The sequence below is a fragment of the Plasmodium gaboni genome, chromosome 14 (assembly GCF_001602025.1).
Source record: "Plasmodium gaboni strain SY75 chromosome 14, whole genome shotgun sequence".
Lineage (NCBI taxonomy): Eukaryota > Apicomplexa > Aconoidasida > Haemosporida > Plasmodiidae > Plasmodium > Plasmodium gaboni.
The window spans coordinates 606,049-620,824 of NC_031494.1; the positions used below are offsets into that span (position 1 = coordinate 606,049).

General features: G+C 19.6%; 2 protein-coding genes across 2 annotated transcripts; one reads left to right on the forward strand and one right to left on the reverse strand.

Moving 5' to 3' along the window:
• Positions 1 to 798: 798 nt before the first annotated feature.
• Positions 799 to 11,824, forward strand: PGSY75_1417400 (putative cyclic nucleotide-binding protein; the record flags this gene model as incomplete). Its single annotated transcript, XM_018787879.1, has 2 exons — positions 799 to 2,250; positions 2,813 to 11,824. 2 exons carry the CDS (start codon positions 799 to 801, stop codon positions 11,822 to 11,824), a joined length of 10,464 nt encoding a protein of 3,487 aa, XP_018639251.1.
• An 864-nt stretch (positions 11,825 to 12,688) lies between these two features.
• Positions 12,689 to 14,086, reverse strand: PGSY75_1417500 (putative H/ACA ribonucleoprotein complex subunit 4; the record flags this gene model as incomplete). The annotated part of the gene is made up of 1 exon (XM_018787880.1): positions 12,689 to 14,086. The coding sequence occupies one exon, from the start codon at positions 14,084 to 14,086 to the stop codon at positions 12,689 to 12,691; it is 1,398 nt and encodes a 465-aa protein (XP_018639252.1).
• Positions 14,087 to 14,776: the final 690 nt, after the last annotated feature.

Here is a 14,776-nt window from a genome sequence, read left to right on the forward strand (position 1 = left end):
GAAGAATTATGAATATATACATATATTTGAATATATATATATATATATATTTTATATTATATACATATTTTTACGTTCACTACATACATGTATAAATGTAAATAATTATATATACATTGTATTATTAATTTATTCAATTCATATATATATATATATATATATATATATATATATAATTTTTTTTTTTCTTAAATATATAGAAAGGTAAATTTTTTAAATAAAAAAAAAAAAGAAAAAAGAGAAATATATATATATGTAGACAACATATATATAACAATATATATTTTCTTTCCCATTTTATTTTTAATTTTCTTTTTTCTTTTTTTAAATAAGGTTTTTCATTCATGGTGATTCTACTTATTTCACGAAAAAAGATAATAAAACAAATATATATATATATAAATTCTTTATCATAAATTATCAATATATATATATATATATATTTATCCTACAAAAAAAATTAATTATTTTTTTTTGAATTTTTTTATTTAATTCATAAAAGTTATTACAAATTTTGTATTAATAAATATTAATTTTGACATTTAAATCATACATTTTTTTTTTTTTTTTTTTTTTTTTTCAACTAAATACATTATTATGTATTACACATTTTTTATAAAATTAATTATATATTTATATAAAGATTAATTCTGAGCAAAAATAAAAAAGAGAAAAGATAAGAAGTAATAAACACATCATAATATATATATATATATATATATTGATATATGTTGATATATTTATACATTAATAATAAGAAAAAAAAATTTCTTTAGACAATGTCTTTTTTAAATAAATATGGAGGACCTTGAATCAAAAGCTATAGAAAATATTCATGACAATTTAAAGAAATGTATAGATAGAAGAATATCCAAAAATACAAATGAAGATGAAGAAGAAAGCTCAAAAGATATATTCTTTATATACAATTCATTAAAAGAATATATAGAACAATTAAAACATACGAACAATTTTATACAACGAGAAAATGATTATTTGAGAAAAAAAAATGAAAAGTTAATTAAAGAAAGCAATGAAAGAAATTCAATAAATAGGAATTCAAATAAAAATCAAAAATATGGTACATATATTAATGAAATAAATCAATTAAATAATGAAAATGAATTTATTAAATATAAATTCCAAAATATGTTAAGAAAAAACATTTCTTTAGAAAGATCAAATGCCGAATTAAATGATCAATTACTAAGTAAAGACAACATAAGTCAATATTTGAAATCTCAAAGTGAAATGCACAATAATAAATATATTAAAGATGTAAGAAAAATACAACCAGAATTGAATAATTTTGTGGACAATATAAAAGGGTATAACCATCTTATAAAAATTAATAATACTACTACTAATAATTATTATAATAATTATAATAATAATATAGATGAAAATATAAGAGTTAGTTTAAAATTAAGTGAAAATATCGAAGGTATTAATAATAAAATAACAAATGAACATATAGATACTTATGAAAATAATAATGAATATCAAAATATAAATATAAAACATAACAATATATCAAGTATACAATCATTAAATTTTGATGAAAAATTAAAAAGTATTTGTGCATGCTCCATGTTATTACATGATATACTAAATATCTTAAATCAAAATATTAAATATGATGAACCAGGTATATTTCAAAAATCAATGAAAAGTATAAAAATAGAAAAAGATGAATTAATTATGCAAAATAAATTATTAAAAGAAAAAATATTACAAATAGAAACTTTTATTTTAAGAGATCCATTTTTAGTTGAAAAATTATATCCTACTCATAAAAATATAAATAACAATTTTTTAGTAAAAGACAAAAATAAATTATATCAAAATAATAAAAATATTTCACTTTATCGTAATTTATGTTATTTAGAAAACAAAAACTTTAATTTGAGAAAAGAATTATTTCATTATAAACAAAAAATTTTATTTTATAAAACATATATAAATGATATGAGGGATAAACTAAAACATAATCTAATTCAATTTTATAAACAATATCATGAAAATAAAAACGAAAATACTGAAATTATGACTTCAATATATGAAACGATTAATTCTAAAAATGAAATAGTTAATACATATAATCAATATAAAAATCAAAATATTTCCTATTCAAAAAATATATGTGATAATAATACAAAGAATAATTCAAAAATTGATCATAATGAAAAAATTATAATACAAACATGGACCAAACTTAATGAATTAAATGTAGAAAATAAAAATTTACAAGTATGATGAAAAAAAAAAAAAAAAAAAAAAAAGAATACACCGAGAATTTTATAATGTGATAAATTTTATTCTATAAAAATAATAATTTCATATATATATATATTTATTTATTTATGTATAATATTTGTTTATATTTATAATTATATATCACATTAAAACAGAAATAAGACATATTCTTCCATTATATATATTATATATACATATATGTATATATCTTTTATTAGTATAACCTTTTTTATTATTCATTGTAAATTTTATACGACCCTCAACAAAATATGAATAATATTTCATAAAATGATTAAAAATTTAATTAAAAAAAAAAAAATAATTGTGATATATATTTATATATTCATATATTCATATATTCTTATTTTTTAAATATCTCCAAATACAATATTTTACATCACAAATAAAAAAAAAAAAAAAAAAAAGATCATGTTACTATAAAGGAGGGAATGTAAATGATATATGTACATTATCATATTATAAAAAAAATAATTGGTTGTATATTTCATGAAAAAATATTTTATATATATATATATATATTATTTTTTTTTTTTAGGATGTTAAGGATAAGAATTTGGAACCACTAGAAAAAGACATCAATTTGGTAGATTTAAATATGCCTAATAAAAATGACATGTATTATTTCGAAATAAAAGAATTAATAAATAAAAGAAAGATTGAACTTGATAAAAAATTAAAAGGAGATATACATGTAAATATTAATACATCACATCATAATATCAATTCTGGTTGTAATTGTGTAAAAGCGAAAGAGGAGGTTAAGTCAAAAAATAATTCAAGCTTATCTGGAGTTATAAAAAATAAAATTTTAGAAAATACAGACAATTCGACATATATACATAAGAGGAATAATTATAAGACAAAACATATTAATAATTACAATTCTTATATTAATAAAAATATTATGTATACATATATAAAATATAAATATATGTATGATTTTTATATTCAGAATAAAAATATTCTTAAAAAGGAAATGAACAAGGAAGAGTTTAATGAATTTGTTAACAGATATTTTCTATTATATAAAAAAAATAATAAAACAAATCAACATTTTAATAATATGTCTAAGGATAAAATAAAACATTGTAGTCAAACAATTCCTTGTGTAAATAAAAAAAATGAACATACAGAAAATTTGGATGAACATAAAAATATAAACCAAAAGGAAACAAACGATGAACACACAAAGAATGATAATCTAAATATGAATGTTGAGGACTATCATGATATAACCTTAGGAGATTCTCATGAAAATTTTATTTATAATATCGAAGAGGAAATAATAAAAAAGTATACACCAGAGCAGACATGCAAAAAGGAATATAATATAAATGATAATTTTAATGAAAAAAAAAATATATATCAAGATAATAAAAAAAGTAAAAGTTTTAAAGAAAATGGAAAGGATGTATATAAAATACAAGAAAATATAATGAATAAAAAAAAACATAAACAAAAGGAAAAAAAAAAGATAAATGAAAAGGAAAAATATGTAAAAGAAAAGATATACAATTCGTTTGATATAAAGAAAAATACATACAAGGAGAATACAGAAATTTATAAAAAAAATGATGACGAAAGTGTAGGTAAAACTAAAAATGAAATTGATAATGTTGAAAATGATAAAAATGATGAAAATGATAAAAATGTTGAAAATGATAAAAATGTTGAAAATGATGAAAATGTTGAAAATGATAAAAATGTTGAAAATGATAAAAATGTTGAAAATGATGAAAATAATAAAAATAAAGAAGAATGGAATCATAATAAAAAACACGAAAATTTTGAAAGATTTTATGGAGTTGAGGAATATCCAAGAAGACATGATTCGTCTTTAGAAATACTAAAAAAAAATATTAAAGATCTTTTAAAAAAGAAAAACAAAGATGAAAAATATGCATTTCAAGATGATAAAAAAGATATAAATGTATCGGAGGGTAAAAAGGATGGCAATATGCAAGAAGAAAACATATTTGCAAATAAGAATAGTAATAATAATAAATATAATAATAATAATAATAATAAAATAGAAGATAACAGAGAAAAGGTTGATGCTACATTATTAAAAGAAGAAAATCATATAAAACAAATCTCTAATGTCAACAAAAAAAATGGTTTTGAAAATGAACAAGTCAAAGATGATTCTTTTAATATTATAGAAAATGTTAAGAAACATGAAGAATATATAGATGATAAAAATGATGGAATTATTACACATATGCTAGATGAAAAAAATGTAGTTTCTTTTGAAGGGGATAATAGTAGAAAGCAAATAATCAAAAATAAATCGAAGGTATTAAACGATAACCCCAAAACAGAAGATAATAAAGTGAATAAGAATCTCATAAATAACGATAATATAAATAGTTATTCCATTGAAGACGATAAATCAAATCATAATGATAATAATGATAATAATTATCATAATGATCATAGTTGTATTAATTCATTTAAAAGTAATATACATAATTATAATAGTAAAAATGAAAAACTATTAAGAGAAAACGAAAAAATATTCACTGACAAATCAGTTATTATAAATAATAATGAGGAAGAAAAATATGTAGAAGATAAAATAAATTTTCATAATACAAATTTTTTTATGAAATCAGGAAGCGAATATTCTGAACAAGATTTCTTCAATAATAAGAAATATTCTAAAGTGAATATTCAAACATTTAAAGAAATTATTTATCATTATGATATTAATATATATAACTTTTACCTGAATTTAATTTTATATAGTAAAATTGATTTAATAAAAATGTATAATAATAAAATTTTTAGCGTACAAATAAACTCGGATGATATATTACAATATGCTTTAAATACTTACATGAATTGTAATAATAATAATAATTTTTTTAAAGAAGGGGAATTTATGAATAAAAAAAAAAAGCATGACAATTCATCAAATATAAAAAAATTAAATGAAAAAGAATATAAAACAGTTATTGAATATATATGTAATAATAGTACTAATACTTGTCTAAAAACAATATATCATAAAATTAATTTTATAACAAATGAAAGTTATGAAGAATTTAAAAATCGTTTCGTAGAGTGTGGTGGTGTTGTTAATTTAATTAATTTATTTTATGATGAGGATATAAATAATTTTGATAAAATTTTTGAGGTATCCTTTGTAAATTTTTGTGATATTATAGGTATATCAAGAGATTCATGTTCTTATCATTTTAATTGTATGGATAAGAAATTTAAAGGAAAAGGATATATATTTTTAAGAAATATACTACGATATTTAAATGTAGAAGAAGAAATGAAAGAAGAGTATCATAAATATAATTTTATATCTATGCATTTAAAAAATTTAATGTATATATATATTACAGAAAATTTTCACAATTTACATGAATTTTTTAATGCTGTCATAAAAAAAAATAAGTTATATATAAGTCTCAATGAATTTATATATTTCTTTTCTTCAAATGAAAAAATGACTAGCTATAATTTTGTACAAGACGATATAATAAATTTATATTATTCTATAATCTTCTATGTATATTATACAAATAAAAATAAAATTTTACAAACTGTAAATTATTTTCATAAAGGAAAAAATTACGAAAATGGATACATAAAGAATAAGTCACATAATGATGATGAATATGTAAGTGGGCATAAAGACAATGATATTACTAAATTATATACGAAAAATTATAGTAATAATAATAATAATAATAAAAATAATAAAAATAATAACAAATCCGTTATGCAAAATAATACACACTGTTTTGTTGAATATGATTTGTCGTTATGTAAAGAATATTTCACATTAGAAGATTTCGATTTTGCTATCGAAGTAAAAGACCTATATTTTTATTTTGAAGGTTCTGAATGTCCTCTTTCCAAAATTAAAAGAAGAATAATAGAAATATATGGGTCCGTTAAAAAAGGACTATTTATTAATGATCAAGTATGTAATAGTTCAGACGATTCTATAAATTCAGACAGTGATATTAATGAAAAAGATATAGAAGAAAATACTTATGAAATATTTAAAAAAAACAAATATAAACATATTGATAAAATCACTTTATATGAAAAAAAAATTAAAAATACATTAGAAAATGATATCCCTAATGATGATATCAAAGTCAATAAAATTAATAAGAAAACATTTATGTGCTTAATGTATAATATAGGTATACAAATTGATTACTGTCTAACCTTATGGGAAAATTTCCAACCTTTTTTAGAAGATCATTTATTAGATTATAAGATGTTTTCTGCCTTTTTGAATGGGAAAATAAATTGTTCTAATCATGATAGTGAAGTAAATATTCAAAATATTAAAAAACAAATAAATGATATTGAAGAAGATAAAGAAATATCACATAGACTTAATCATCATAATAGATTTAAAGGTACCATATGTTCTAATCTTTTTATGAATATAGAAGAAATGAACAATGGGAATTTATTAACTGCTGATGAAATCGAAGTTACTTGTCAAATTTTAAATAACATTTCTCCTTTCTATTACTTAGATAAAAATGAAAGAAAAATGTTTATAAAACAATTAAAAAAAAAATGTTATAAACAAAATTATGATTTAAACTTATTAAAAGATTATGATAATACAAATAAAAATAAACATAACACATCAAATGATAAAAACGATTATTTTAAAAATGAAATAATTATTCTAATTAATGGTATATTAAGAAATAATAAAGATGCCAAATGTTTTATTAACAGTGTAAATGTTATATATAAAAATGATATATATAATTACATTGCACATACCAATATTGCTATAATTAATATTGATAATTCTATATATACACATGAATTTATGAATCTAATAGATAAGAAAAGAAATATTTCAGAAGAATTTATGAGTATTGTTAATAAAATACCTATATTAAAAAATTTCCCTAATATGAAAAAAATTAGTCTATCTATGAATGTCAAAAAATGTATTTTTGAAAAACACAAAATAGTTATAAGAAAGCATGATGATCCCATGCAATTTTTTATATTAAAAGAAGGTAAAATAAATATTTTTTATCATACATCTAAAACAAAAAATAATCCTATCAATACCATAAATCAATATCAATTTTTTGGTGAAGTATCTTTAATATTTAATACTTTAAGAACTTGTGATGCTATAGTAGAATCAGATACAGCTTGTTGCTATGCTATTTCAAAAGAATATTTCTTATCTCTCTTAAATAAAGATATAGTTACAGAATTTGTTGAGTATATACGTAAAACGTATACAAAGGGTATAGAAAGTATTATATCAAATTATGCAAATAGTAATGAAGATGTCAAACAAATGAACAAATATAGAAAAATACAAAATGAAAAGAAAAAGAAAAATAAAATAAATAAAAATAAAAATAATGATCATAATAATAAGAATATTACTTCTGATGAATATGAAACAGATGAATGCCAAAATTTGTCATCTGATGAAAAAAAGAAAATTATTTCTATTATAAATAATAAAGAAAATAAAAATGAACAAGATGTAAAAAAAAGTAATTCGTCTCCTATATCCATAACAAATAGCTTTAATAATATGCAAAAAAATAAAAAATATATATCTAATTCTTTTAATAAAAAAAGTTATTATACTAACGACTTTTCAAATAAATCTTTAAATAATAAATTGTCTATTACTTCAAATAATTTATCAACTGATTATATATCTCTAGATATTGAATACATTGATAAAAATAATATACAATCTTTTTATAGTGATTTAGACAAACTGTTATTAAATATTTTTAATGCTGAACAAAAATATTTCACTGAAGAAATTGAAACTAATTTAAAGAAAATCAAATCTTTCAAAAAGATATTAAGACAAATGAAAGACAAAGAAACATTTTTAAAAAATCTGAAATATGAAAAATGTCCTAAGGGGAAATATATAATATTAGAAGGAGATCATTGTGAATATTTTTATTTTATAAAACAAGGACAAATTTCTATACAAAAATTTAATCAACATAAAAATATGTATGATGAATTTGTTACATATAATGAAAATCAATATTTTGGTCATCAGCTAATATTAAAAAATATTAAAGCTTTTTTCATAGCAGTAGCAATAAAGGATACTGAACTATATACTTTAGAAGCATCTCTTTTTTTAGAATTCCTTTCTCCTTTTATTGATATTCTTAATATAATTAATGATATAAATCAGATAAATGTATTAAGCGAAGACATAAAAAATGATTTCCAAAAAAAGAAACACGATAAAAATTATATATTAAAAGTATTGAAATTTTTAAAAAAAGTTAATATTATACAAAAATTAGATAATGATGCTCTTTATAATGCTTCTAAAAATTTTACACTACAATTTTTCAAAAAAGGTCAAGTAATTATAAAATATCAGGATACTCCAGATTTCTTTTATATTATTAAGAAAGGGATTGTTGCTGTAAAGACAGATTTTAAAGAAGATACAAATGAATATGTGTCCAATCAAAAAGGTGTAGAGAAAAAATTAAATGAAGAAAAAAATATTTTAAAAGATAAAATAAACAAAACGAAATCATTCTATTTATATAAATATGATTACTTTGGAGAATTATCTATCATCAATGAACAATTAAGAACAACTAGATGTGAAGCTCATACAAATTGCTTCTTATTAGCAATTGATAAAATTTCTTTTATTAATAATTTTTCTAGCTTATTTAATGATTTATTACAAGAAGCTGATATAAAATATACTAGAAGCTATTCATTACCACCCTGGTTAAAATCTATGTATGGAAATAATTTTAATACAAACATGAACTCCCTTTCTATAAAAATACCTGACTCGGCAAGCTCATTCAGTAGCATTTCTGAAGATAGTAGCGATGTTTTTAGTTTTGAGAAGGAAATAAATGAGAAACTAAAAGAAGAAAAAAAAAAAAATCAAAAAGAAAAGGAAAAAGAAAGAGAAACAAATACATATCATTATCAAACAAAGAAAGATGATCAAAAAGATATAACAAGGAAAAATATTAAACATAATAACGAACAAAAGGAAAAGAGTCCTTATGATATCCAAAGATATCATACAAACAATTTTAATAATTCAAAAAGTACTTTTAGTGAATATAGTAATTACAGTATAGATAATGAAAAAGAAATGAAAAAAATTAAGGAGGAAAAAGAAAAAAAAATTAATGAAATTAAGATGAAGGAATTGAAAGTTATTGAAAAGATAAAATTGAAAGAAGAGAAAAAGCTAAAATCAATTATGAAAAGGAAGGTAGACGAAATTAATATGAAGAGTAATAGTAATATTATTAATTCTGAACAGGCGTATGATAATCAGGGTGATGCCAAAAATAATGATATGAAGGATAAGGCATGCACAACAACAAATACGTCTGATACTACTACATATAATAATAATAATAATAATAATGATAGTGATAATATTTTAAGTTATGCGAAGCAGGAGGATAAAATTGAGGAAGAAAAAAAAAAAACAAAAAATGCTCATGAAGAATTGTTAAATAAAAATCATCATAGTGTGACAAAAGAATTTAAAGAATCTGATATATATAAACATGAAAATAAAGATTCAAGTAGTAATTTAGTAAAAAGTGAATACATAAATATAGAGAATGAAGAAAATGATAAATATGTTACTGATTTTCCTAAGAAATCTTCAAGTATTTTAAAAAAAAAAATTAGTAACTCTAATTCAACTGAACTTGATATAAACAAAATGTTGGAAACATTAATTGCGTTCATTAGTTCTGAATATAATTCTATATATCATTTTTATAAAGGTATAGATAAATTTAACACTGGGTATGTAAAATATAATGATTTCTTAGATTATATGATTTCATTAAATATAGAAGATTTATTTGGATCTCGAGAAAATTTAGAAAGTGTGTTTAAACATTTATGTAATGAAAAGAATATATTGACATTAATAGATTTATATAAAAATATTTATAAGGATGAAGAAATAGATAAATATGAATTAAATTTAAGATTAACCGAAGTTTATGGTAGTAGTACCTTAGCTTTTAAAAATATCGTATTTTTGAATGTTGAAGATGCTTTATGTAATTATATTAACTTTGAAATAGTATGTGAGAAAGTTGGACTAAGTAATACAAATATAAAAAGTATTTGGGATGAAATTAATATAATGAATGAAGAATATATTCCTTTAGAAATTGTTCTTAGTATAATGAATGGTGAATTATTTATTGAAGAAGCATATAATGCATATAATTTAAAAAAATCTCTTTTAAATCAAGTGGTTAATTTTTTTCAAGGAAACGAGAATCTTACAAAAATGAATACTGATATGATGGAAACAAATTTTGAAGTAATATATGAAGAACCTATAATATTAAATAAAGGTCATCATAAAATATTTACGAATGAATGTACACATATAGTTAAATTATTAGAAAGTAACATATATTTTAAATTTCTAACACTAGAACAAAGATCCTTTTTCACTACATTAATGGATAGAAAAATTATGAATTATGGTGATATTATAATTAAACAAAATGATGAAGAAGCACCTATTATATGTATTTATGATGGTAAAGCCAATTTAATTACATATAATTTATTTGGTATAGAAGCTCCAATAGGTTCTGTTGAAAATAATGAAATATATGGATGTGATCAAGCTATTAATGAAATTCCATCAAATTATGAAGTAAAAATAAGTTCAGATATAGCAACTGTATGGATATTAGAACGAAGTGTATATAAAGAAAATGTAAAACCTATGTTAGAAGAAAGACAAAAGAATTGTACTCATATTTTACCAGTTCTTAGAAATGTACCTATATTAAGATATTTATCTGAAGAAGAACTTGTTCAAATATCATATGCAATGAAAGTAGAAATATATCATCCTAATCATACTATTATAAAAGCAAATACATACGATGATAAATATTATATTATATGTAAAGGATTAGTTACTGTTGAAAAAAATACAGATTGTAATAAGGATAAAATAGTTTTATCTAATTTAAAAAAAGCAGATTATTTTGGTGAATTAGCTCTCATCAAAAATATTAAAAGAACAGCTAATGTTATCTTAGATACTGAAGCAATTTTGTTATCCCTTAGTGATTCAGAATTTAATAGACTTCTTCATTTACATTTTAATAAATTTTTAAATAGAGCCAAAGCAAATTATAAAAGAGTACAAATGAAAGAAAAAACAACCATACAATCTGATATTATTAATCTAAATAGTAACACAAATATTCATTCACTTGCTTCATATCGATCAAAAAATAAAATAGTTACTATACAGGATTATAACAATAACCATAAACATAAAAATGATGCTACTACGTCCAAGTTACCTAAGGGTAACATAAGTTTCTCTATTGAAGAAAAAGAAGATAACAAACAAAAAGATGATGCACAAAATGTCCAAACAGATAATAATAAGAAAAAGAAAGATAAAGAAAAACATACAAAAAAAAATAACAAAGATAAGGAAAAAGATAAAAATAAAGAAAAGAATAAAAAAATTAAAAAGAAAAAGAAAGAGGAAACATGATAAAACAAAACTCCATTTTAAATTATATGAAATATTTAAAAGGAAAGACAACAGAGCGAAATACAAATATAATCAATATATATATATATATATATATATGTATATATGAATATATGCTTACAAAATATTGATAAAAATATGTGCAAATATATAGACATATATTTTTTATAATATAATTATAATTTTTCAACAATAATATTATCTGTATATTTTTAAAATAATAAATAAATAGAATTAATTAATATGTTAGTATTAATTCCGTTTATACATAAATAAAAAAAAATAAAATATTATTTAATAATACATAATTATTTTATGTACACTACAATGTGTATTTGTTTAAATATTTCATTTCAATATGTTAGACATTATAAGTTTTTGTTCTATTGTAATATCTCTAAATGTATTTTAAAATAAAATTTTATAGATTTATATATATATATATGAACGATAGCAATTCATGATTTAAACTCATACCCTTCTTATACAAACATTTTTTTTTATTTATTTTTTCTTGTTTAGAGTTTTTAAAATATCCTATAATTTTCATATCATATCAATAAAATAAAAACCTTTTTATATATTTAAAGAAATATTTCTTTTTAATTATAACTAAATATAAGTTTTTTTAATTTTTCTATGAATATTTAATGTATTATAAAAATTTAATAAACAAAAAAAAAAAATATATATACATATAAAAATATGGCTATATATTATATATCTATCTATCTATATATATATATATATATAATATTAATAAATAATATAATAAAGGTATAATGAAATGAAGAAAGTACAGATTATACAAAGTTTTAATATTTTAATTATATATTTTTTTTAATTTTTTAATTTTTTAATTTTTTATGTTTTTCTTTTTTTTTTTTTTTTTAAATCACTTGTATCAGATTTTTCTGCATTTTCATTTTGATTTTTATTTGCTTCAGACATATCATCTTTAATATTTGTATTAATTGAAGAAGTGGATAAGTTATTTTTTTCAATTTTATTATTGTTATTTTCATTTTTTGTATTATCATTTTGAATATCTAAATTAAAGTTGGTTGTATTTGTTCCAATTAGTTTTGGAGCATATCCTTCACTTTTTATCCAACTTAATGGAGTTTTTTCATTTGGTTTACCATATTTGTCTAAGAGTCCTGCAAGTATGAGTTTTTTTTTTTCCATAGATCTATTACCGAATCCCCATTTTACATCATATGTATCTCTATCCATAATAACTCTTTTAGTAAGAGAGACAACACCATGATCTACTGTTGCTATAACTGTAGATGTCATTTGTGCTATGGCTAATGCAACTGCTTCTCCTTTTGTTGTCATAATAACAATTTCTGTATTTACATCAATATTATTATCAAATCGTAAAACTCCTGGTATAGTTAGTTTAGCTCCATAACATATAGCATTAACAGCACTATCTTTTATAACTATACGCGGGAAATTTATGAGTAATTTTTCTAATGGTGTAATAATTTTTCTTAAATATGATTCATCACCTGTAGTATCATATATATACTGAGCATCTAATATATCATGTAATGTACACATATTATCATATTCTGTCATATTTCCAGATTTAACTCTTCTTAATTCTTGCATATGTGCCCCTACACCTAATAATAAACCTATATGTTCACATAAGGTTCTTATATATGTTCCGGCTTGGCATTTAACCCAAAATACACAAACATTATTTTTTTCATCATAATCTAATAATTTGGAATCATATATTGTTCGAACTCTTAATTGCCTTTTAACAGCACATATTAATGGAGGTCTTTGAAATATAGCTCCTTGAAAATTATTTAATACTAATTTTACCTCTTCTATACTCTTAGGTTTCGAATGAAATTTACATACACAAACATACTCTTTCCCTGACTCTTGTTGTGATTTAACCAATCTTGTTGCTCTATTCAAACAAACTAATAGAACACCTGTCACTTTAGGGTCTAATGTACCACTATGCCCAGTTTTTTCACATCGTAAAATTTTCCTTATCCATGAAACTACTTCATGAGATGAAGGATTACTAGGTTTATCTAAATTTATAATCCCATATTTTAAATATTCTTCTATATTTCTTGAATATGGAGAATTTCCCATTGGTAAAGGAGTAAAATGAGATGTACGTATATTTAACTTATCATAATTCTTTAATAATAAAGGCCAATTAGATGTATCAATAGTAGCTTCTGTTTTCTCCGGTTCAATTTTATAATCTCTTTTTTTTTCTTCCATCGTGATATTATATATATCTACAATATTTTATACATATAAGCACAATGGAATTATATATATATAAATATAATTTATTAAACAAATTATTGGGTTGCTTATATTAAAAAAAAAAAAAAAAAAAAATTGGTCATATAATATATATATATATATATATATATTGATTTATATTTATTTTATTTTTTTTTTTATCCTGTTTCTATATAGATATAATTATTTTTAACACTTAAAAATTTATATATATATTATTATTGTTATATTTCTTCTATTTAATCATTTATAGGATTTCCCCAAAAAAAAAAAAAAAAAAGATGAAAAAAAAGATATGTATATATAATTACTATATCATATATTTCATTTCATCATATCGAAAAATATGCTTTTTTAATTTAATTCATTTTTTTATATCTTAGTAATAATTAATAAAATGTAAATAAAAATATAAATTTATTGTTTCTTAGATAAAATTTTTTTTTTAAAATAACAGCTATGTAATTTTCTTACAGTATTTTTTCGTACAAAAATTTGTTCTTTTTATACTTCATGTTTTTTATTAACTAAATGGGCTATTTTTTTTATAATACAAATATGTATATATATATATATAATAAATACATATATAAATATATATATATATATATATATAATATTTTATAATTTTTTTTTTCTAGAAGGTTTTACATATTGTCAACG